Here is a 22,713-nt window from a genome sequence, read left to right as displayed (position 1 = left end):
TAAGTCAGAGATGAGGAGTCTCAGCACTAGACATTTCAGTCTGCTGGTCTGTTTCTGTTGTTGTAGATGGTCACATCACCTTGGGAATTCCAGAACTTCCTGGACTGTGGCATCTTCCGAGTAAGCATAGAGATTGAAGACCTTACTACAAATCTGTCTGGATGCATGGGGATGAGGGATAGTTCAAGTTGGAAAAAAACCAACAAAAGGTCATTCTGAGAGATAGAAGAGACTAGCTGCCACCATCACTTGGTATTTGTTTGTTGTGACTCTAAAACAGTGGAGAATGTGCAGGTAAATGGTGCAGCTGGGCAGTGCAGGATGCACTGTTGTTTGAAAAGGCAGCTGGAGAAAATAATTTGGAGCAGATCTGATGACACCACCATTACTGTGACTACTGATTCCAATAGGAGTGAAAACATCAGAGGTGTTCAAATGTGTTCAATGATTGCATTGACATGGTCTGATCTACAGCAGAGCAAACCACCTGCAGAGACAGGTCTTCGGAGGAATGTTTCTTTGCAGTGTAAGATCTGCACATCCAGGTTCTGTTTTCTATACTTCGACTGCACAATAAATCATTGTTCTTAGTTTGCTTAATAGTCTTGGTAACTACCAGTTGCTATGAAGTTACAGAATCATAGAAAAGACTGGAAAAGACCTTTAAGATCATCAAGCACAACGGTTAACGCAGCACTGCCAGGTACCGGAACGCTGGTGCGCGGAACGCTTGGCGCAGCTTCCGGCCGCGCCGGCGGGACCAAGCGGGGGACGGACCGCTCTGCCGGACCGCGCCGCCTGCCGCGCCGCTCCCACGATGTGGAGCCGCGTCCGTGGCTGGGATGCGGCCGGCGGCCCCTGTCGCCTCGCCATGCGGCTGCTCGCCGGGCCAGCCAGCGGCCGGGAGGCGGCGGGGGCGGCGCGGCGGGAGGGGAGGCCTCACAGGTACCGTCGCCTCACGCAAATCCCTTCCCCGGTGGAGAGGGCGCGGCCTTTGGCGGGACGGGGCTCCCCGGGAAAGGCTGCTCCTGTGCGCCGCGGGTGGGGCCGGTCCAGGCCGGGGCGCCGCGGCCTGCGCCTCGGCAGCGGGTTGCCGCCATTTGCCTTCATGTTACACGGGGGGGGTTTGTTTTAGCGACAGTCTCCCGTGACCGCGAGGCCTGCCCGGTGCCCGTGGTGCTGCGCTGTGCCCTGCCGCGGCCCGCCGCCCTGCCCGCCCCCGGGGTCTCGGGGTTTAAGCCCGCTTGGCGGCAGGCAGGCCAGGCCCGTCCTGCCGGGGCTGGGCCCTGGTGACACCCGCGGGCAGAGGGCATCGGGAGGGTGAGGCCAAGCCGAGGGGTGTGGGTTGTGTTTCTTGCGTGGCTCTCCTTGCAGTCCTTCTCATCTCTGGGCGCAGGGAAGGATGTGCAGCTGTGACCCGGGCGTCATTTTACCGCGTGTGTATCAGGAGAGCAGTACATGCCCAAAGCACTGGCTGAAAATAGCGTTTGGAAGTTCATTATTATTTTTACTATAAGCTTTTAACTACTTCTAATAAGTCTGTTGTACCTTTGCTTTTTTTATTTCAAAGCTCCTCGACGTTTTTGAACAAGTTCCAATACTGTGATAGCCTGATAAATAAAGCAGCTAGGTTTCTTTCGTGGCTGTGTTTGCTTTCTAAGGATAGGCTTCTGAGCAGAAGAGAAACCTGATGGTAGATGAGCTAACAGTAGTGCAAACTGCAGTGTGCCACTGGCTTTACATGTTTAGGACTTGCAGCCTTGCTGTGTTTTTCTGCAAGGAAAGATCTCTGAATGGATAAATAGTTTAAGGAGCATGCAGCTTGAATTAATGAAGAACGTGTTTGAAAAAGATCTGCTGTTTTACACTGAATGGTTCCCCACAGGATTCCTACCATCTTCTCAATAATGCAGATGAAGCTTTCCTTAAATTTTCCTGTTGCTTCTCAACATTGAAACTTAGGGTTAATGCTGACAATCTATTAAGTATGGAGTGACTGAGGCAGTAATGTGGTGCCTGCCTAGCAGATTTTTCTTTTTTAGCTGGAGGGGTGTGTGTGAGAGGGGAAAGTATATCAAGATTCCTTCAGATTTGTTGAAGTGTTTTAAGATCTACTGAAATGTTTTATTTTGAATCAAAACACATACTTAATTGTAAGGGTTTTTTCTTTATTTTAGTAACTTTAAGGTGATTTTTAAACAAAAAAAGTATTTGTGAATTTAAAGACTTAAACATTTCATTTTAGTATGTTAAAGAGTTTAGAATGTTTAAAATTCTTTGAATTTTACAGTAGTTTTTACAGAGTATTTGTTGTGTCTGTGTTGCAGTAATACCCTGAGCAGCTCCCTGCTGTCCCTGGCTTTGCATCCTCATTGGCACCATGGCAGTTTTAGCTTCTTTGTGTTAAACTAGTGATGTGTTAAACTAGGTAGAAGAGCTGTTCCAGAGGGAAGAATAACCAAAATAACTTTTTTGTTTGTTACTGGGTTGTCTTGCAGCAGGATCCATTTTCCCACATGGCTGCAGAAATGCTTGGGTGCTATATTGCAGGGCATAGGGTGGGGGAATGCGATCTGTAGTAGTGCTACAAGTGTAAAATGATGTGAAGCTGAATGTGTGGGTGCAGTCTTTTTTTCAGGCAGCTAGGAGTGATCTCTTTGCCTCATTTTAAGAGTTCTGTTGAGTTTTCTATAGTACTAATGAATTTAAGTATCAGCTACCAGTAGATTCAAACTCTGTCTGCTACCTAATGCAGAAATACTTGAGAAGTTTTAAGTTAGTAGATTAAACGCTGTTTATTTACGGAGGAAATAAATTTATTTGATTTTTGTGATGACAAACCCATAAATGATAAGGCACCTAAATGCTGCCTTAGTCCTTCTCAAAAGTCAAAATGTGCATATTGGACATGTGCTTAACATACTCAGTTAGGCCTAGACAGTTGTAACTGATGGTGTTTTTGTAGACTTAAATAATAAAGCCTTGGACCCTATTTGTAGCTTCTGTTTTTTATTTATTTTTTTAAACTTCTAGCAAAATACAGAAACTCTTCAGCACAAGCAGCATACTTTCTACTGAGAAAGATAAATCTACTACTTCCAAAGACAGCAGCGCTGAAGTGTCATCAAAGAGTCAGGAAGGTACAGCAGAAACACCAAAGCAGAAGTTACTAGACATTATTGGTCATATGAAAGTAGAAGTGAGCTACAGGACAAAACTCCAACAGTTAAAAACACGTGAAATCAAAAAGCAAGCCACAAACAAGCTGGAAGGCCCGGACAGTGAAGGCGCTGTGCCTCGGAGAACTACAGAAGACATCCAGCGGTTAAGTATATATTTTTCTTAACTTGTTTTCTCCTTTCTTGCATATTTTTTTTTTTATGATCTGGGACAAAATAAAGCATCAAATGCTGTTTCCGAGTATGGAAAAGAATCTTGTAAGGATATATGGTGTACAGATACAGATTACAGTAAATCACAGGGGAGAATATGGACAAAAGATGTTGTAGGCTTTCTACTATGTGCTAACTTTCTGCACTGAGACTTTTGAAAGGTAACACTACCGTCTGCATGTATAAAGTGATTTGAATGTGAGGGGGGAAATACTGTTCAGGTAAAATACAATAAAACTGAGGAAAAAGGAAAAAAATAATGATTGTCAAGTCTTGCAAGTGGCTCTCCTCCATGGTGTGTTTATAATTTTTATAAACACGCAGATCTATACTGCCTGTGGTCTTCAAGCTTCATGTCTGAGGGGCTATGCAGTGGCATAGGGCTGCCATTTTCCCAGGTTTGAGAACACGAGCTTGTCAGTGTCAGTGAGATGGTTTGTGCAACATAGGGCAAACCGGGCCATCCCCTGGCCACCCCCATTTGGGATAATAGGTAACTGTAACTTCTGAGTTAAGACATAAAATGACAGTATAGAAATGACAACTGAAAAATATTAAGGCTTTTAATTTTTTCTATTTCCTTATCTGTTGTGTCTCTTACAGAGGCAAGCCTTTAAATCCAGAACTGGTGGAGGCTGTTTCTGCAGTTGCATCTTCCCTCCCACTCAACAAGAAACAGACGGAATCGGAACTACTTGCACAGCTAAGAAGACATGAAGAAACCACAGATAAACAGAAAAGGGGGGGAACTATTAACTTACGGTCTGTTTATTGAGTGTTATTTTCATTAGTGTTGAAATTCTGATTTTGCAATGTCATCATGAAGGTGACTGGGTTCTGTGTTGGAAAGATGGCCCTGAGAGATACATTTGGACAGCTTATCCTTGGAATTAGTGAATATTAGGAACATTATTAGTCTGGTTATACCAAACTCCCTAAATTTTGCCATCCTCATTATAAAATGGTTTTGCAGAAATGGAATTGTTTTCCTGCCCAGGATCATTACTTTTTTGGACAGGCTAGCATAATAACAGATACTTTTTTTTCCCCAAGCTTCCAAAATTCTCACATAATGGATGGATTTGTAGATGTTTCAGACGTTCTGTCTGGACTGGTGAATTTTCATGACAGCTCTGCAGAACTGAACAAGACTAGCTCTATTTATAGCCCCACCCTTCCTTTCAAAACTTTCCAGTCAACCCAAGAAACTCATCTCTTGGCTTAACTCAGTTTCCAATGTGGCTTTCAAAGAGATGAGAAACATTTGTGTGGAAACTGAAACAGTTGTGCATACTGCTTTTTGGATGATGGCTAGACACAGATTTTTTCATTCTCTTTGCTTATTTTCAGCTAGTATTTGGATAACTGCTCAGAAAATTAAGGCATTAAATCCAGGTGAAATGCTGAACTAAACAGAAAATTGGATCTTCAGCAAAATAGGAATGTGAAACCTTTATTTATGGCAGTTTGTGGTGTAAACTGCAAACTACTTATCTTAGTTTCAGTTTATTCTGTGAAACTGAATTTGTCCCAAACCAGGATTTAAGTTTGACCCATATGTTATTATTTGTAGATTGCTATGGGGATTGGTAAATGATCACCTTTATCAATGTACTGCAAACAGAACAGCCAGCAAGCTAATGATGTTTGTGGCTGATGTCTGCCTTTTAAGTAAGTGAAAACTTAAGAACGTGACAGATGCTTGCAAATAGGTTGAGTTGGGTGTTTGCAAAGATATACAGTGCTCAATGAATAACTGTTAAACAAAATGCATATTCTTCAGAGGTTGTGAAGGGAGGAGGAAGAAACTGCATTTCACTTTTGGCCTGTATTTGTCATTCTCTACTGAGAGTGCTAGTGGTGGTTGTGGAGGGCAGAATGAAATTCTCTCTAAACATGTGAGGTTTGTGCTATTTGAGGAGGAAGTATGGTTTTAGGTAGCATATGCAAGCATCTCCAAAGGCTGTATGTGCACTCTGTTTTCATGTCCTTTCAGCCTGAATATAGGAAATCTCAAGAACTTGACAGAAGCTTATCTCTCCACAGGCTCTTGGAGCTGAAATGAGTAGCCTTAAAGCTTAGAGGTCTGGCTGCTTTATGTAAAATTGATGTATTTCTGCATTTTGTGTGTGTGTGTGTGTGTGCAGTATTACCAAAAACTTAGAGGTGCTTCCTAATGTAAGGAGAATAGATAAGGACTGTTTCATATAAAGCATGTGTTCATTAAGCTATTAATTTCCAGTGAGGTTGTTCCATCTCTGTCACTGGGGTTTTCAGAAGAGCAGAGTACACAAACATCTTGCAACTTAAACAAAATTAGAAGCTACTTAATAGCTGATAACATGTTGGATGACTGTACTGATACTGACTGAGCTAATATGTGCGGTGGCTAACCTCATATGCACCTGCATCTGTTCCTTAAGGTACGTCTGCTCTGAATATCGTTGGTTACTGGCATCGAGGGCTCCCTGTCCTTGCCACCCATTGCATCTCCCCCTCCCCTGAAGCACTTACCCAGCTGTAACTGCTGTGGAAGAAAGAAGGTGTCTTAAGGAAGTTCTAGTCTAAGCAAAAAGGGTGTTTTTGTTGGGAGAGTTTAAATTCTTCAGACATTTAAAAGCACCTGCAGCTATATAGTGGCTCTCTATAGTTGATTGATGGGTTAAGATGTGCTATTACAATATTTTATAACATCTTTGTGGGTGAGTTACTATAGTTAGAAAAATGGTTAGAAACATCCATTTTCCTCAACCAAAATGAGCCTTTTTGGTTGGTTAGGAATGTCATGGCTGGCTTGCTACGCTTTGAGTTGGCAAGTTCTGTTCTCTGAGGCAGCTTTGTGAACTAGCTTGTTTCCCCTGGGAATATGCCTTCCCCAACCCCCCCCCCCCCCGCTCCATCTTTCCCCCGCTATATGCTGAAAAGTTCTGTTTTCTTCCTTAATAGTTAGGCAACAGTTTGAAGCTCTTATCAGTAGATGAGTTTTCAGGAAAGATCAGCAGCTCCTGCTGATTTTCATGACTGAAAACTTGGTTAATAGTAACCTTTCACAGTCAGACTCTGAGATAAATGTGGTACTTTCAGCTTCTTGATAAGTGTTTAAAAATGTTGATTTTGAAGAGCCCAGCAGCCCTCAGACTTGCTTGGGCATGACTTTATATTCCAGAATTTCTCAGTCCACACAAGGCACTAAAATGCTTCTACTATATTAGAAACCAATTACTTTTATTCATACGTGATTATTTTGTATTGAATTTTTTTTGACAACAAGAGAATATGGGCAATTTAGCTTTAATTTTTTTCTATAAAGATTTTATATTCGATATACTGGCACATTTTAGAAGCCAGTATATATTCCTCCATTATTTAACACTATTTAAAAATGAGACCCCTTCACAAACAGTAGAGCCATATAATGCTCACCTGCAAAAGATTGGGATACTGCTATTGGGATTTATGATGTACAATACAATGTATGTTGTCCAGGTCTTTTGGTTTGTACCAATTTATTTTTTTCCCCAGGATTGTGGCATGACCTCCAGAGGTCACTGTTGTATGCAGTCGTCTCACTGCCTTGTTTTGTAGACAGCGCCAGGACAGTGTGTTCACTAGGAGAGGAAAATATTAACGATAGAGGAGTTTATTTTTCTCAGTGTGGGATGAAGTTTCACTCAGTGGAAATTACAACGGCACTGTACCAAAATAAAATCTGCAGCACTACAGGTTGAAATTTCAGCTCCTGTTTTGGGTAAAGAAGAAAAGTAATTCAAAGCTAAGGCTGAAGTACATCCAGAGCTCCTTGGGTGTCCGTTTTTAGTATTATAATTATTAGTTACTAATCAGGAAAGAGAGAGAATATGTGGTTGTTACAAAAGCTCTACTGCTTCCCACCTCTGGAAGGCAGAAGTATCTAGGAACTTAGGTTTTTAACCTCGTGCTGGGACGTGAGGTAATGTCTAACCACTGTAGGTACACTGGGGTTGGAGAATGACTTCGTAATCTGATGTTTTTCATTACAAAAGGCATTTAAATCATCTTTGTAGTTTTATTTTTAGTTAATACAGGGGCACTTTCAATCTTGGGAGTGATGAATGTTGCTGCCAGAAATGTTCATATACCAATGACAGAGTGACATTAGGACTTCCCAGTGAGAAATAGGATACCATTGACTCTGTGTTCTGAGAGCTTGGTAGCATAGTCTGTCCAATTCTACTGTGTAAAACCACAAATAAATCAAGGTCAGCTGAGAGGAGAGCTTATCTGAGCAAGCCTGATCCCCCTGAAGCATGGGAACACTCCAGCCTTTTAGGTTGCAGCCAGGTCAAGCAGTTGGGCTGGGCTGTGTGTGGCTGACCTTAGGAATTATGTCCCCTTAACCCTCAGAAGTGTGTCAAGCCCAACACCAGCTCACTGATGCCAGTAGGCACTTCACAGGGTAAATTCTAGTGTAAGATACGCAACTAATCTGAGATTGTTTTTTCTTCAAGATTAAAATGAAATTATTTAAAACTTGTTCTCAGGTGCCTTTCTTTCAGAGTAGTACTTGAAGAGCTGTGCTATTCTTATTCTGCCATTTGAAACCACATCTAACACCAAAGATAAATCCTACTGTGTTGCTGTGGCAATTAAATTATAATTTTCCAGAAGTATTTCTTGTCAGTAAAATCTCTTTTGACTTAAATTGCCAAAACCATTGTTTGAATTTCATGCAGATTTTCATAAAATGGATATGCAGTGTTTTCAGCCTGGCCTATTTGTATTTTTTGAGACGATATTCATGGTTAAAACTTGAGTGCTGCAATTTTGGAGGACTGCATGTTACTGGAAGCAGTTGGATGGAGAGGACAGCTGTGAGGAAGAACTACCAGCTTGGTCTTTAACAACCAACAGACTTATCGGTTAAGGGAGCTAACTGGCAGAGGCAGAAAAGCGGTGTGTTTTGCCCTTTGCATTCAGAATGAGTAGCATACAGTGCTGGAAGAGATCAGAGCCTTTGCTCTTTGCATATGATTTTGACTACAGAGTTATGAAGGAAGATTTGGCCTGTTAATGCTGTAATATGATTACACGATGCAACAGATTGCAGTGGATCAGGAAAGGTGACCTACTTATTAGGGTAGCATGATTGACCCATGTCAGCTGATATGTGAGGGCAAGCTTTCTTTTGGTCTGCAGCAGCACAGCTCTGTCCCTGGGCAGTGTTGGTCCGTGTCCAAAAAACTGGTGTGTTTTTTTTTTTTTACCTCCCTATTTCAGCATATTCCTTGTATCCAGAGAAATTCCTCATTTACTTAAGGGAAACATACCAGGTGCACTCAGTATTGGTATGCAGATATATGAAATTCTTTTAGTTGGGAACTAAATAATTTCAAAGACGACATCTACTGTTGATTTAGTAGGCTAGAATGGCACTTTTCATTCAATCTATATAGCATGTAACAGCTGAGGCGTTTTAAATAAGGCTTGAATGGTTGATGACTTAAAAGTTGAGTGTATGTTGTGGAGTAATATATAATTCTGATTCATACAAGCTTATGTAGCGTTTCTGGTTAAGACATATGACAAATGTCTTGATTTGTCAATTTTTTGACAAATTTTTTGAGTTTTTACATTCATGTTTTTAATTTCAGCAACGTTATTTCAGAAATGGCAATTAAAAGGCAGTCCCCAGCTCAGAGAGGTGTGATGCTATCTCGTCGCATTTCCTTGGAGTTCGATGAGGATGGTCAAGGAACCAAGCCTGAAAGATTGTCACCTCAGTCTTCTGACTCTAGAAGGTACTTCTGTTACGTTCCCTTCCAATAGGAGTGTGCAATCAATTACTAATGGCTAATATTTTAAATGTAGTTGTACATTTTCATGTTACCATGATACTTCAGAGCTTAAAGAAATTAGTTGTGTTTTTCAAGAAAAGTACTGCTCATGTTGAAATACGCTGTGAAAACACACTAATGTTAACTAGCTATTGAAATAATGTGCACTTTTTTAATATTAAATTTTAGATTATTAAAATACTAGGTGTTGAAACACAGTTGTATTTAAGTACTTAAATTATTCTGACTTACACAATACAATTTGATATCACAACTTTTTGGGAAATGGAGGTTTTGAAGGCTTACTTTCATGTAGTGGAAAACAGATAAATGCTCTACATTTAGAAAAGATTCATACATTCTGTTGGCGTTTTAAAGAGATTTTGAAGTTGTTTTGGTTTTTACCACCTTGTTGCAACTGATAAATCATTCTGTAATTGATTTTTCTATTGTCTGTGACTTTGTAATTGTCTATGGAATGAACGTAATTTACATGATTATTTCAGGGTACCTCTTAAATTTTATCTTGCTGCTGGTGTATGTGGCCATTCTACTACTTAATGAATTCAGGAGTGGTCTTAAATTTTTGGTTTACTCCTGTAAGTTATGCTTTCTTGCCTGCAGTCTTTTCATTTGCCCATGGCAACTCATCATCACATTTCTTCTCAGTATATCCTTTCTCTGGCAGTTCTGTTTTTAGTAGAATTATCTTCTCTAATCATTAATTTATTTTGCAAATAAATCCCCTTGTCTTTGTGTTTGTGGCTGGAATTTGAGGGATTCATTTGTATTTAGATAGATAATACTGAAGACAAAATTTGGATAACTAAGAAAAAAAAAAAGCATAAATTTATGGGTGAGTAGATGTACTATATTCTGCCCTCTTTGGCAGACACATCTATTTCGGTGTATCATAAACAGAACTGTGACTTCCCATAAGGAACAGGTTGGAACATATGCATTGAGCCATGTAGATAATGCAAAAACCTCAAAGCAGCAGTTTATAGCCAGTCATTAGAAGAATTTAACCTGCTTGCTGAAATGTTTCTGAGTAACTTCCTTGTTCTTGAGCTACCAAACTGTTAAGGTGTACTAGGGAAATATCTCTTGGGCATCTTCGATGTTATAAGGCCAGCAAGCAGTGTTTTCTTGATTCCTGATGCAGAGCTTGTAGAATGTGCAAGAGGGGCTTCCTGTGGTGGAAGTAGAAAGGAAGAAGTGGAACAAGGTTCTTGACCAAGCTGTCCTGACTTAGATGTTTCTGTCCTGGGGTTTTCATTCAGCTGGTTTGAGGAGTAAGGGAGCTGATGTCGTCATCAGCTGCTGAATAGCTCTATAGGTAGCTTTAATCTGGGGGTAATTGTCAGACAGAGTTGGTAGTCACATGAAAGTAATTTTGTTATGCTGTGATTCTTGACTGACTGTGAGAAATACTTTATTTAAGATGTTGGATTAAAAGTTTTTCAAAGTTTGAGAGACTAGAAGTAATATGATGAAATCTGAACTGAAAACCTGAGGTATTACATGCTGGTACGGTGTATATTATTTTATATCTTTGCTGAAATTTTCATTTATTAACATACTGCAAAGTAAAGTGAATTTCACTTATGTTTGAGAACGTTTATTACATTTATGATATCTGTGAAGCTGTCTTGCCCTCTTTGTGTGATGAAAGTGCACTTGGGATATAACTTCAGGAACAGTACCTTAAAATATTTTTAAAAATCCCTTTAATGAGCAAACTGTCTCCAGTTTTAGTCCTGAGTTTCCTTCCACGTTCCTGAAAATCTAATGCATATACTTACCTATTGATAATATGAAAAGAATGGGTTAGGAAGAGTATCTAAGTTTAAATGGAGTTAGTAGATTTCAATGAAATGGGTGATGGTGCTTTATAGTAATTTGAACTAGTAATTTTAAAATAAATGTTCTTCCAAGTCATGCCTGTATCTGATGATATTGAGAGTTACACACAAATAGGAAAATATAATCCTAAACCAACATTTTTTTAGGGCTCTGTGCTGAAAGAGATCCAGGGTAGTTACATCAGTAAAATGTAATATGAAGAACAGGTATGCAGAAGTAGTTGTGGTTATCAGAAATCCACAGTAAACCCAGACAGGTGAAATTTTAAGGTCAGGAAGGGCAACTATTGCCAGAGTAGCAGTGAGTATGTAATATATAAAGTAGGAAATATTAGGATTTCAGTGGAAACCCAGAAGATTGTACGATTAAAAGAATCATTTGTTCTGAACTTCAGTGTGTTGGAAAAACAATGCCTTTACTGTACTTTTTTCCTGTTTATAAGAAAATTTATTTTGATTACTTGTTGAACTCTTGGATTATTAAATTTTTTCGGTATACACTTACGCTGAAGATAAATATGATTAAGAATAGATGGTCAGAGTGAAATATTTTTATATTCAGAAGAGAGAGCATCAAGGTGATGCTGTTTAAAATATATCGTGCAGATATACTTTGAGTGTTTGCCATATGGCAGAGAAGGTAGCTGTGTACTCTTCCAAAAAGGCTATTTATGTCATAAAGCAGGAATTGTTTGATTTAGCTGGTGCCTTTTCTCTTCCTGAATTGTGCCATATTTTTTATGGGGGAAAAAATCTCCAAATCACCAGATTCACTTTTAAATTGCAACTTTGTAAAACTGTTCGAGTACTGTAGTTTGGTACTGTTTAGCTTTGTTCAGATTCCTAACTATTTCAGTTAAAAAATGACTGCAAACACAGTGTTTGATTTATGCTCATTCTTTCACATGGAAATGTTTTGGGAAGCTCTGTTACAGATGAATAATAAAGTCATGAACACTTTCTCTGGTTAAATGCCTGAGGATTTAGTGAGAGTCACTATCTCGTGTTTTTTTTTTCTCCAGAGATATGTTAGTTCATGAGAATATTTTGTGCTTTTGAATTTGTTATCTGGCAGTGTTGTGAAGCGTTGTGAAATGCTAAATATCATTTGTCTTTTTTGTTATAGAAGTCTCAAAGGAGGAAGAAGGCTTAATATATTCACTAAGGCTTCTACAGAACCAGAAAATGCACTGAAAACAGGTTAGTGGAAATTCAATAATGAAAAACCCAGTGAGGCCAAATTCTGAATTTTTAGAACATCAAGAGATTCATTTTTGTGGGTCAGACTTGTGACCTGTTAGCTTCCTGCTTTCAGACCTATGAAAAAGTGAATACTTTAATGTAACTCTGATTTTTACTAAGCAAAACTTCCATGTGGCATAGTAGATTTTCTGTACTAATCAGGACATTCTGTTACTGAACTTGAAGGGGTAAAACTGACTTTTTGTCACTGAGGCTTGTCTGTCTTCTGTGAGTGGAAAACTAGCCTGGAGAATGGGTATGTTGGCTCCAGTAGCTTATTTGGTCAAGTTGCAAACTTGCTGCATTCATCACAAGGCTGTGATCCCAGGGAAATGAGCTTGCTCTACAGGGGGCTAAGCATAAGCAAGGTAGAAAGAACCCAAGACTATGCATTCAGTTGCTTTGTAGCCTTCTCTTGTTTAGTGTTGTCTATGTAGCTTGAAAGATCCTGTAAGTGACTGACAAATGATGCCTTGTTTTACCTACTGTAAAGCTCTTCATGTATGTTTAGAAGCATGGAATGGTTTGACTTGGAAGGGACCTTTAAAGGACAGGTGGTCCAACCCTCCTGCAATAAGCAGGAACATCTTCAACTAGAACAGGTTGCTCAGAGCCCTGTCCAGCCTGACCTTAAATGTTTCCAGGGATGGGACACCTACAGCCTTTCTGGGCAGCCTGTTCCAGCGTTTCACCACCCTTGATCATAAAAAATTTCTTCCTTATCTAGTCTGAATCTGCCCTCTTTTAGTTTAAAACCATTACCCCTTGTCCTGTGACGACAGTCCCTACTAAAATGTCTGTTGTCATCTTTCTTATAAGCCCCTTTTAAGTATTGAAAGGCTGCAATAAGATCTCCCTTAAGCCTTCCGTTCTCCAGGCTGAACAACTCCAAATCTCTCAGCTTTTCCCCACAGGAGAGGTGTTCCATCCCTCTGATTATTTTTGTGGCCCTCCTCTGGACCTGATTCACAGGTCCATGTCTTTCCTGTGCTGAGGAACCCAGAGCTGGACACAGTACTGCAGGTGGGGGTCTCACCAGAGAGAGTGGAGGGGCAGAATTACCTCCCTTGACCTGCTGGCCACACTTCTTTCTATGAAGCCAGTTGGCCAGGGCTGCAAATTTACGTTGCTGGGCCATGTCCAGTTTTACATCCACCAACACCTGTAAGTCCCTCTCAGCAGGGCTGCTCTCAGTCCCTTCATCCCCCAGCCTGTATTGATACCAGGGGTTGCCCCAACCCATGTGCAGGATCTTGCACTTGACCTTGTTGAACCTCATGAGGTTCACACGGGCCCGCTTCTTGAGCTTGTCCGGATCCCTTTGGATGGCATCCTGTCCCTCAGGTGTGTCAACTGCACCATTCAGCTTGGTGTCATGTGCAAATACGTGGAGGATGCACTGAGTGCCACTGTCGGTGGTGTTGGTGAAGATACTAAACAGTACTGGTCCCAGTACAAACCCCTGTAGGATGCCACTCATCACTGATCTCCATCCAGATGTCGAGCTGTTGACCACTACTCTCTGGATGTGACCGTCCAGCCAATTCCTTATCCACCATGTACATATGCCGAAACCCATCTAAATTAAACCCCAAAAGCAACAGCAAAACGTGTGTGATACCTGGCTATTCACTGAACGTCACAGCTCTGCAGGAGCAGTTGTAATGCCGTGTAAGGGGCATAGCTTTCGCACAGGAAGGCTTGGCTGTACTGCGAACGGGATTTTGGCTAAGAGTGTGTGAATATGGGCAAGTCATGTAAAAACTCCCTACTTCACTTTTCTTCCTGAACAATGAAATTGTGCATTCTTAGCACTGACCTTTAATATGCTGATTTCCCTAAGCTATTCTGAGGCCCTTTGGAGAAAAGACTTTATTTCAGTGTAGTGACTTACAACTATGTATAAAACCAGCAGCTGCAGAAGAAATAGTATTCCTCTCTGATATCTCAGAAGATGACATGTATTTGTTTCCTTTTCAAGAGCAAGACTGTTAGTTTTTGCCAGTTTCTTGCTGAGTAGTTTTCTCCTTTTTTTACACTTGAAACTGCAGGGAGAAATTAACGTGTTTACTGAGTTTCTTTAGTAAGATGTCAGTGCAATTTGCGTATTTTCAAGTATACTGCTGTGAGCTTTCTGGATGCAGCCACCTCTGTGGTGGACAATGAAGGTTGCTTATTAGAATGGAATTCAATTTACTGTTTTTAAGGTTGCCAGTTTCCTTAAAATTGGTCCATTTTACATAATGAATGATGCAGCATTTATTTTTAGCTATCTTGACAAATGTGATGTTCAAGTAACTGGCATTTGAGTTGAATCAGGTTTACTCAGGTAAGAGGGTGAGAATTTAACCTTTCTTTTTGGCACGAGCACAATACAGGCACAACGGCACTTAGTAGTCACCCTAGATAGAAAGTTGAGATACACTTTTTTTAATAAACGCAAAACTGTAATGTACACAAATTTTGTAAAAGAGCAAGTGGACTTACTGGATTTGTAATGAGATACTAAAAAGTAAGCTTCTTTCAGCTTTTTATGTGGTGTTTCCTTGTTTTATTCCAGGTAGCCTTGAGGAAATGCACAACATATTCTAAACCAGGAAGCTTCTTACTTGGCTTACTGACTAAGCCTGTTGACAAAAAATTTTTTTGTGTTACTCTCAGGAAGTACCACTGTGATACTTGATTGATTTGCCTTCACTGTCTGGGCTTATATTAGTGGAGATAACGAGTTAAAGTATTGTTTATACATGACAGAAAATAAATTTCTGTGTTATGTATTGAGCATTTATTGTGAAATGTAAATGGGAAAGTAAACTGGCATCCTGAAAAAAATATTTTTAACTGTTAACATAAAAGATCAGTACCTGTTAAAAAACACCACTGTAATTTTATTTTGTTTCACAGAGGTGAAAATATAATGTTTACCACCTTTACTGTAAGCTTGAAAAATTAGTTTCTGCTCTGTTCTACTAGAAGATTTATTAGTAGCACATTATTAAAAGGTATTAAGATGTGGGTAATAATTTCATTCTGTTATGATTTCTTGTGTGGTCTTTTATCTGTATTTTATTCCTGCTTCCAGCCCTCAAATCAAGGTAGGCAGCTAGGGAATATAGTTTCAGCAATTTCCCTGCTAAGTAAGACCTAATTTGGAAAAGTGTCTTCTGATTTAACACAAAATGTGAAAATGCTTTTCAGTATGTAGAAATACTGTTTGCCCTTTCATTTTGGTTTTTTTCTTAAGGGAGGGAGGAGGTTTTTTCTTTATTTTTAATCCAGTGGAGTTGTAAGCCAGTGAGTTGAAGATGAAATTATAATATCTTGGTTTCAAATACTTAGACTTATTAGTAAAGTCTATTATTAGTAAAATAATAGCTGATTGGCCATGATCCACTTCAAATGGACTGTAGCATTTGTATTCAAGATCTCTGTTCCAAGGAGCTTAGGGTGAATTGGTAACAGGGGGAGACACGAAAATAAAGGGGAGCACAACTGTCATGAGGCAGCAGCCAAAGGCACTCCCAGTGGCTCCTCCCTGTCCTGTGGCAACAGCTTGTTCCCTTCACTTCAGCAGTGTGGTTCAGTCTGGGTTCATGACCAGTTCTCCTGGGTGGAGAGGCAAGAACTCCTTAAGAGTAACGCTGCTGCCAGATAAATCTTTTATTTTATTTTTTTTTTAATCAAAGTGTACTTATATGTATCAGGAAAGATGCGTCTTTAAAGGGACTGTTTGATTTTGGAAGAAGAATAGGAAATCAGGATTTCTCAAGCCCAAGAGACAAAAACTGGGACACTTATGAGTGGCGGGGAAGAAATTGCCATCATTTGGAGACTGAGTTGTTTCCCTGAAGGAGGAAAGTATAGTTTTGAAGTACCTGAAATCTCTTCTAGTAAGCAAGATTCCTTTGGCAGAGTGTACCAGTCAAGTTCAGAGTTTGTAGTATGTACGATTTGTGAAAGAGAAAAAGGAAAAAAAAGATTGTGGAAAAATTAAATTCCCGCTCTGTGTGAAAGGCTTAAAAATAAATTATCCCCTAGGAGTTCAGAATAGGTTTTCACCAGATATTTGAGAATTTAATGGACTTTCATGTCAACAAGAGGCTTCTCATTTGAGAAAGGTGATGCTGGCATCTAAGGCAGAAAAATTAGCACAGCTGAAAGTATTAGTCTCTGTAAAGGTTAAAGGACTTTGTTTTAGTTAGTGAGAAGTCTTTGGCATGCTGATAGATCTTTACAAAATTTCTTTTTTAGTATCTTCACCAACAATTTGGGATCTGGAATTTGCAAAGGAGATTGCAGCAGTAACTGCACAGCCTCCTCGAAATGGTTTTGAGGAGATGATCCAGTGGACAAAAGAAGGAATACTGTGGGAGTTCCCAATTGACAATGAAATTGGTACGTGCACTATTTTATTATTTGTCTCTTTGTATCTTTTCTGAGAATTAGAGCATATTATGACCTTTGACTCTCGTAACATCATGTTTCAGCTATGAGTCATGTATTTGATAGTAATAGCGTCCAAAATCAGAGATGCTTCAGATGAACTCATTCTGGCACTCTTCAGACAAGATTCTGCCAAAAAAGGGGAGAACTCCCTCCCCCCCTCAGCCCTGATGCTTTCAGCACCAAAAGGCCATTCAGGTCTATTACATAATACCTTTTACTATGCAGCTTCTTTAAAGAAGCTTCTAGCAGAGGATAGGAAATCTTAAAACTGCCATGTGTGTTTTATAATGCTGATTCTGTTCTTTGGTGTGGCTCTCAGACCAAGCGGCTAGCAGGATCCTAATCAGCTATCTGCCAGTTCCATATCTGTGTTGGCTGAATGTTAAACAGTTGTTTGCTCCCTTTGTTCTATCTGTTTCATAAGAATAAGCAGTCAGTGTTCACTCACTCTGGGCATCTATCTTAACTAGACATCTTTGTGCATGCTATTTACTTTTATTACTGTTGGAAAAAAAAAAAAAAAGCATTTTGTGAAGTTAAGCCAGCAGAAAGGGAACGAATGTTAAGGAAGGGAAGAACAACTACACAAAGCAGGTGTACACTTTAGGGAAGGGAACTTCATAACTTCAGGGAGAGCTTGGCTGTGGGTTGGTGTGTTTTGGGGTTTTTTTTAAGACTTTAAAGACATCAAACAGGACTACTTTTAGAATGATTCAGTCAGTGAAAGCAGAACAGGTTAGTATCTGAAGCAGGGAGTCTTTGAAAATCTGTCCTATACCGAGCTGCAAATTGCATAATGTGGTTCATTGTTTCTTAATGTTTATTCTCATCCTATTTTGGCAGTTTTTTCACAGAATATAATCACTGCTCCCAGAATTGATCTGTTCTATCATGTAGAAATCCGAGTATACTCTAGTCATGTTTTTGCAAGCTGAAAACCGTTGCGGCCAATGGTTTTTCTGTTGTTGTAATGTGGCTGGAATCTTGCTGTCTGGGGTTGTAAGTGGACCAGGCGTCTTTGGTGGCCAGTGGTTTTTCTGTTGAAGCAATGTAGCTGGAACAGTGCTGTCTGGGATGGGGTGGTGAATGGACAGCATTACATACATCTTTACATGTAATTAAACAAGAACCTTTATTGATTTGTCCACAAAGACTAGTCATGTGGAAAATTCCAGTGGAGTGTTCCAAAATCTATCACCTCTCAGGTTGAAATATCAAATCAGTAAATTCCATCCTGTCAAACTGCTGGCCACAGACTGTTAATCAGATCAGGTATGTCAAAGCACAGTTAAAAGCTTGCAAACCTCTCTCCAATTATACCAACATAGTGTAATTGCAGTGGCTCTTCAAAAGAAAGATGCCTGTTCCTGCTATTAATTTGCAGTTTTGTAACAGTTGTCTCAATAGGAGGACATTACCTCAGCTTGTTCTGTATTAAGAAATGTGTGATTTTTCTTCTATGCCACAAGCACATGGCTTTAAAAACATAAGTGTAATGAAATTTACTGTTGAGGAAGGATGTATGCTCAACATTTAGTATTATGAAAGCCTTTAAAGTTTTAAATGAAATATGAAAAAGAAAGAAGACAGCTTGTAACTGTTTTCTTGTCTCCAGAGCATCTGCAGTGTTGTTGTTAGTGCTTTAACGAGGCACTGTGCTGTGCTTTGAGGCATCAGGGCAAGGTCATGATTTTTAAAACCTCTGGCCTTGGTGTGAACATCTGAAGGTGTGGCTGGAAGTGCTGGCTTGCTGCAGTGGCCAGTAGTGGTCTTGCCCCCCAACCCTGCTGTCCTGTTGTCTGCTCTTGCCTGCGTGTCCTTTCCCTTATCTGATGCAGTTGAAGTCACTGTTAGGCAGAAAACTACCTTTTTTTTTCTCCATCTCTCTGACCTCTGATTAATTTTTACCAGGTTAGCAAACCATCAGTATACCTTGCGTAACATCATTCTCACTCCTCCTTTCTGCTTGCCTCTTCTGCTTCTAGTAGCTTTAGTTTTGCTCCATGATTTGGCATGGCAAAAAGTTGGGAAAAACGTTGATTTTTTTCCCTTCTAAAAATTATTTCTGTGCATTTATATTTAAGACTCACATCCTGAGGAGCACAGTGGTTAGAAAGGACAGTGCAGATTCTTGATGATACATTGTTTTAGCACCTCATTCTGAGGAGTAAATGCTTCTGGTGGGCCAGAGACTGTTAGGGCAGAAGTGATAGGCTTAATGGAAGTCTCGGAAAAGTAATGCCTCAGTTGCCCCTTGTTGACTTTTGTAGGCAAACGTTCACCAAATCCTGTTTTGGCTGTTTTGCTAAGATGCTTTTCCCAACAGAGAAGCATTGAGTCGGTTTGCTAAGAGAGGTGGCAAATGTTACACAGTCATTTTCGGGGGGGATTGCTTTACTGTAAATTCTGGGTCTGTTCTAGGCACCTACTGTAAAAGCATTACTTATCTCATTCTAAAAATCCTAGAATCATATAATGGTTTGGGTTGGAAGGTACCTTTAAGAATCATCTAGTCCATGGGCGGGGACATCTTTCACTAGATCAGGATACTTGGTCATCTTTATAGCATGTCAGCAACACTCCCTACAGGAATGGACATCTGCGTTTGAGATGTCATCTTTAAGGCAACATTGGCCATGTCTTGGGAGGGTTAGTGTTTTAGCTAGAGAAATTCCCTAGACTTTCTGTTTTGCTGTATGTAGGGTATTGGAAATAGGATATTGAGAGTGGGTGACTTGGTGCTTTGAGGTCGATGAAGAAAATCCTCCCACCATGCATATTCTTTCAAACTAGGTTTCTGAGGACAGTGCAAGAGAGGCTAAGGGACAAGCTTGTTCTTCCCATGTAGGAAGTTACGGCTTGCTGGGGGTGAGGGGAATCATGCAAGCATATCTCATCTAATCAGTTCCCACCAGAAGTCTCGGCCTCTGATGCTTTGGGCAATTGTGGTCTCTTTTTGTGATGCATGCTTTACTTCTTTGAGGACTGAAATATGTGGTCTAACTGAAATGTTTGGGCTAACACTTCATCCCCAAACTATGTATGATAGTCTTTGACAAATGGGAGATCAAAATACACGGTGTAATATTTCCTTCTGACTTGTGTTTTTGTGAGGCTATAAATTTTTTCATTTCTCTTGGGTTAGAGATGAAATCGGTGAAATTATTAATTAGATGTAATCTCTCCTGATACCCTGTATCTATCCCCAAAAGAAGAGCATCAAGAAGGCCAAATTTTACTGTCAGCATTATTCAGATTCTTTTGGTAGTGGGCTCATTTGGTATAGTTCTCCTGGATTTTTGTGACCAGCAAAAGTCTGGAAATCTGGAAAGGATGTTAGCTTGTGAAAGCAACCAGTAGCATCCAGGTACAGCAAGATTCCACCTTCCCTTGGTGGAGGAAAGTCAGTGTGGGTGACATGGTAATCTGTAAATGGACATTGGTCTCCAAGCACAGCAGAAATATACCTTCTGAAGCTGACGTGATTTTTTTTTTAAACTTTTAACATAAAGGAAAAAAGAGTTTCTGAAGAAGGAAACATGCTTGCTTTTTCAAGGACAAACATTTTCTCACATTTGTGGGAAAAATAAGCGTATTTCCCAGCCTGTTCAGATTTTGCAGTTCCTAAAGTTTAGAACAAGAAAGAAAGAACTTAGCGAATACAAGCTGAGAGACTTCTCCATCCCAGAGCTGTGCATCATTTCTTCTGAAACTGTAGAAGCTCTACACAGGAGGAAGCCTAGGACTGACATGGCTTAATTGCCTCGATTTTAATACTCCTGATTTAATGTTGTCAAATAATATACCCTAGCTCGTGTAGAGAAACATTTACACTTAGTCTACAGAGTAGACTTCCTGTTTTTGTTGTCTGGAAATATAATATACAGTATTGTTCTGTAATGATATATTTTTACTTAAAGGTGCAAATGTCATTTACAAAACTATAGCAGATCAGATAAATAAAATTTTTCACATATCCCTAACTGAAGAATAATCTTTCAATTGCAAATCCCAGCTTGCCTTGTTTTTTTTTATCTGAGAATTGGAAACTGCAAAAGCAGCCTCTTTTCTGCATGTAGGAATTTGTGTTCTGAGTCTCTTGCGTGCACTAGCATCATAACATGAACAGCAAAGAAAATCCACAGGGCAGAGATCAAAAACTTACCATAGGATCTGAGCTGTGCGTGATTATATGATCTATAATAATAATTCCTTGTCCCGTGTTCCTGTGGATGCTTTTAAATGCTTTTGAATCATCTTTTGTACTGGTTACAACTTAAAAGTAGCAACTGGTGAGATACACAACATTTTTATGTTGGCATACACTCCCAGATTCAGAAAGCATTGGAAAACTGCTTTTCTATGCCCATTTGATAGCAATAGGATGTTAAAACCATGACTTGGAATGAACATGCGAGTGTATGTTAGCTGTTCATATGACGTACTTTATGAGGTTGCCTCATTTGTTCAGGACTAGCTTGTGTTCTCTAATCCTCTGCAGAATTTAGGCAATCAAGTGTTTTCTTAAAGAATTTATGAAGAGAGTGTCCCCAGTCTAAAAGATGGTACCCATGGTAAATCAAAATTTTCACATACTTAACATTTTTTTTTTTTTTTTAGCAAGAAGATTTATTTATTTTTTTTTATTACTCCCCCTGCTTCCACCCTGGCATCAGCTTTCAGCCAGGTTACCAGCCAGAAAGCTGATTTAAATATTAGATATTCTTATAAATGAGAGTACAAAACTGAAGTAATAGGGTAGTCAGGAGTATGATATGTGCTGACATTTTTTGTGTAGAGGGAGAAATTAATGTGTTAAAATTCTACAGTTTCTTCCACTTCTGTGTGGTTGGCTTAACTGTGCAAAAGAATTCAAGGGCACAGAACCATTAATTTCACAAATTTAAGATTATTTGCGAACTATATCCTTTTTTACTTTAAATTTGCTGTTATGATAATAACTGTCATTTTCTTGGATCCCTTCTGTTAGGGATGGACGATGGTGCTGAATTTCATGAACATATCTTTCTGGAGAAACACCTCGAAGGTTTTCCTAAGCAAGGACCTATTCGTCACTTCATGGAGCTGGTCATTTGTGGGCTTTCAAAAAACCCATACCTCAGTGTTAAACAGAAGATTGAACATATTGAGTGGTTTCAGAAGTATTTTGAGGAAAAGAAGGAATTTCTTCAAGAGATTTGAGACTTGGGAAAGTGCTTAACCTTGAAATGAGGAATCATTGCATCAAAATTGATGATTTCTTACAATGGAAGTACTGTCAGTGCATAGTAATCATGTGACCTGAAAATTGTAGTTTAAATAATAAACTCAAAGGTCATACTTTCATGTGTGTATGTCCATGTATATGTGGATAATTTTTGACAACAAAAGAAGGAACTGAAAAGTATGGCTTCTGTAGAATGTACATTTAAAATTTAGTTTAACAAAATTGTCGTCTTTTAAATTTGAAACTAATCTTTTGACCATACAAAATACTAGGAGTAATGCCACTTCCTACACCCTTTACACTTGGTGTATATCTTGACAGGTTTGATCATCTTTCCCATTCTGGAAAACTTGAAATGCTTTTGTTTTTGAAAACTCCAGAAACAGCTGTAATGTTGAAGAGCTGTTACTGAGATATGAACAGTTCACTTTGCTAATTCATTAAATACAATGAATTTGGTATTGGTATTTGGATGGTGTTAATCCTTTCTTTCCTCCTTTCAGTAGTTATCTTCATTGGTTCATTTTAAAATTTTTTGTAATGACTAAGTCACTGGAATTGAATGCTTGTTTATCTGCTCAGTGAAGAGGTATTGTATTCATGAGATGTGTGCACAGCATAACACTGGTGAGTTACATAAAATAATATGGGAAGTCTCTCCTACCGTCCATACATCCATTCTGAAGCTTTTGACCAACTTCCCATCGGTATTTGTTGTTTGAAAATGG

At 39.5% G+C, this 22,713-nt stretch overlaps 1 protein-coding gene across 1 annotated transcript; it reads left to right on the top strand.

Moving 5' to 3' along the window:
* The first annotated feature begins 772 nt into the window (after positions 1 to 772).
* Positions 773 to 22,452, top strand: MRPS31 (mitochondrial ribosomal protein S31). Its single transcript, XM_037377231.1, has 7 exons — positions 773 to 945; positions 3,034 to 3,324; positions 3,996 to 4,154; positions 9,023 to 9,169; positions 12,197 to 12,270; positions 16,564 to 16,707; positions 21,749 to 22,452. Exons 1-7 carry the CDS (start codon positions 818 to 820, stop codon positions 21,958 to 21,960), a joined length of 1,155 nt encoding a protein of 384 aa, XP_037233128.1. The 5' UTR covers positions 773 to 817; the 3' UTR covers positions 21,961 to 22,452.
* Positions 22,453 to 22,713: the final 261 nt, after the last annotated feature.

This window comes from Falco rusticolus, chromosome 2 (assembly GCF_015220075.1).
Source record: "Falco rusticolus isolate bFalRus1 chromosome 2, bFalRus1.pri, whole genome shotgun sequence".
NCBI classification, from domain to species: Eukaryota; Metazoa; Chordata; class Aves; order Falconiformes; family Falconidae; genus Falco; species Falco rusticolus.
The sequence above is the reverse complement of the archived record's forward strand: the minus strand, read 5'-3'. Positions and strand labels throughout refer to the sequence as shown.

What these genes read in the sequence shown, in the direction of transcription:
- MRPS31 (XM_037377231.1), top strand. Translation starts at nt 818, where the DNA reads ATGTGGAGCCGCGTCCGTGGCTGGGATGCGGCCGGCGGCCCCTGTCGC. An exon ending in AGAAAATGCACTGAAAACAG is followed by an intron (nt 12,271 to 16,563) that starts GTTAGTGGAAAT and finishes TTTCTTTTTTAG; the next exon opens with TATCTTCACCAACAATTTGG. An exon ending in CCCAATTGACAATGAAATTG is followed by an intron (nt 16,708 to 21,748) that starts GTACGTGCACTA and finishes CCCTTCTGTTAG; the next exon opens with GGATGGACGATGGTGCTGAA.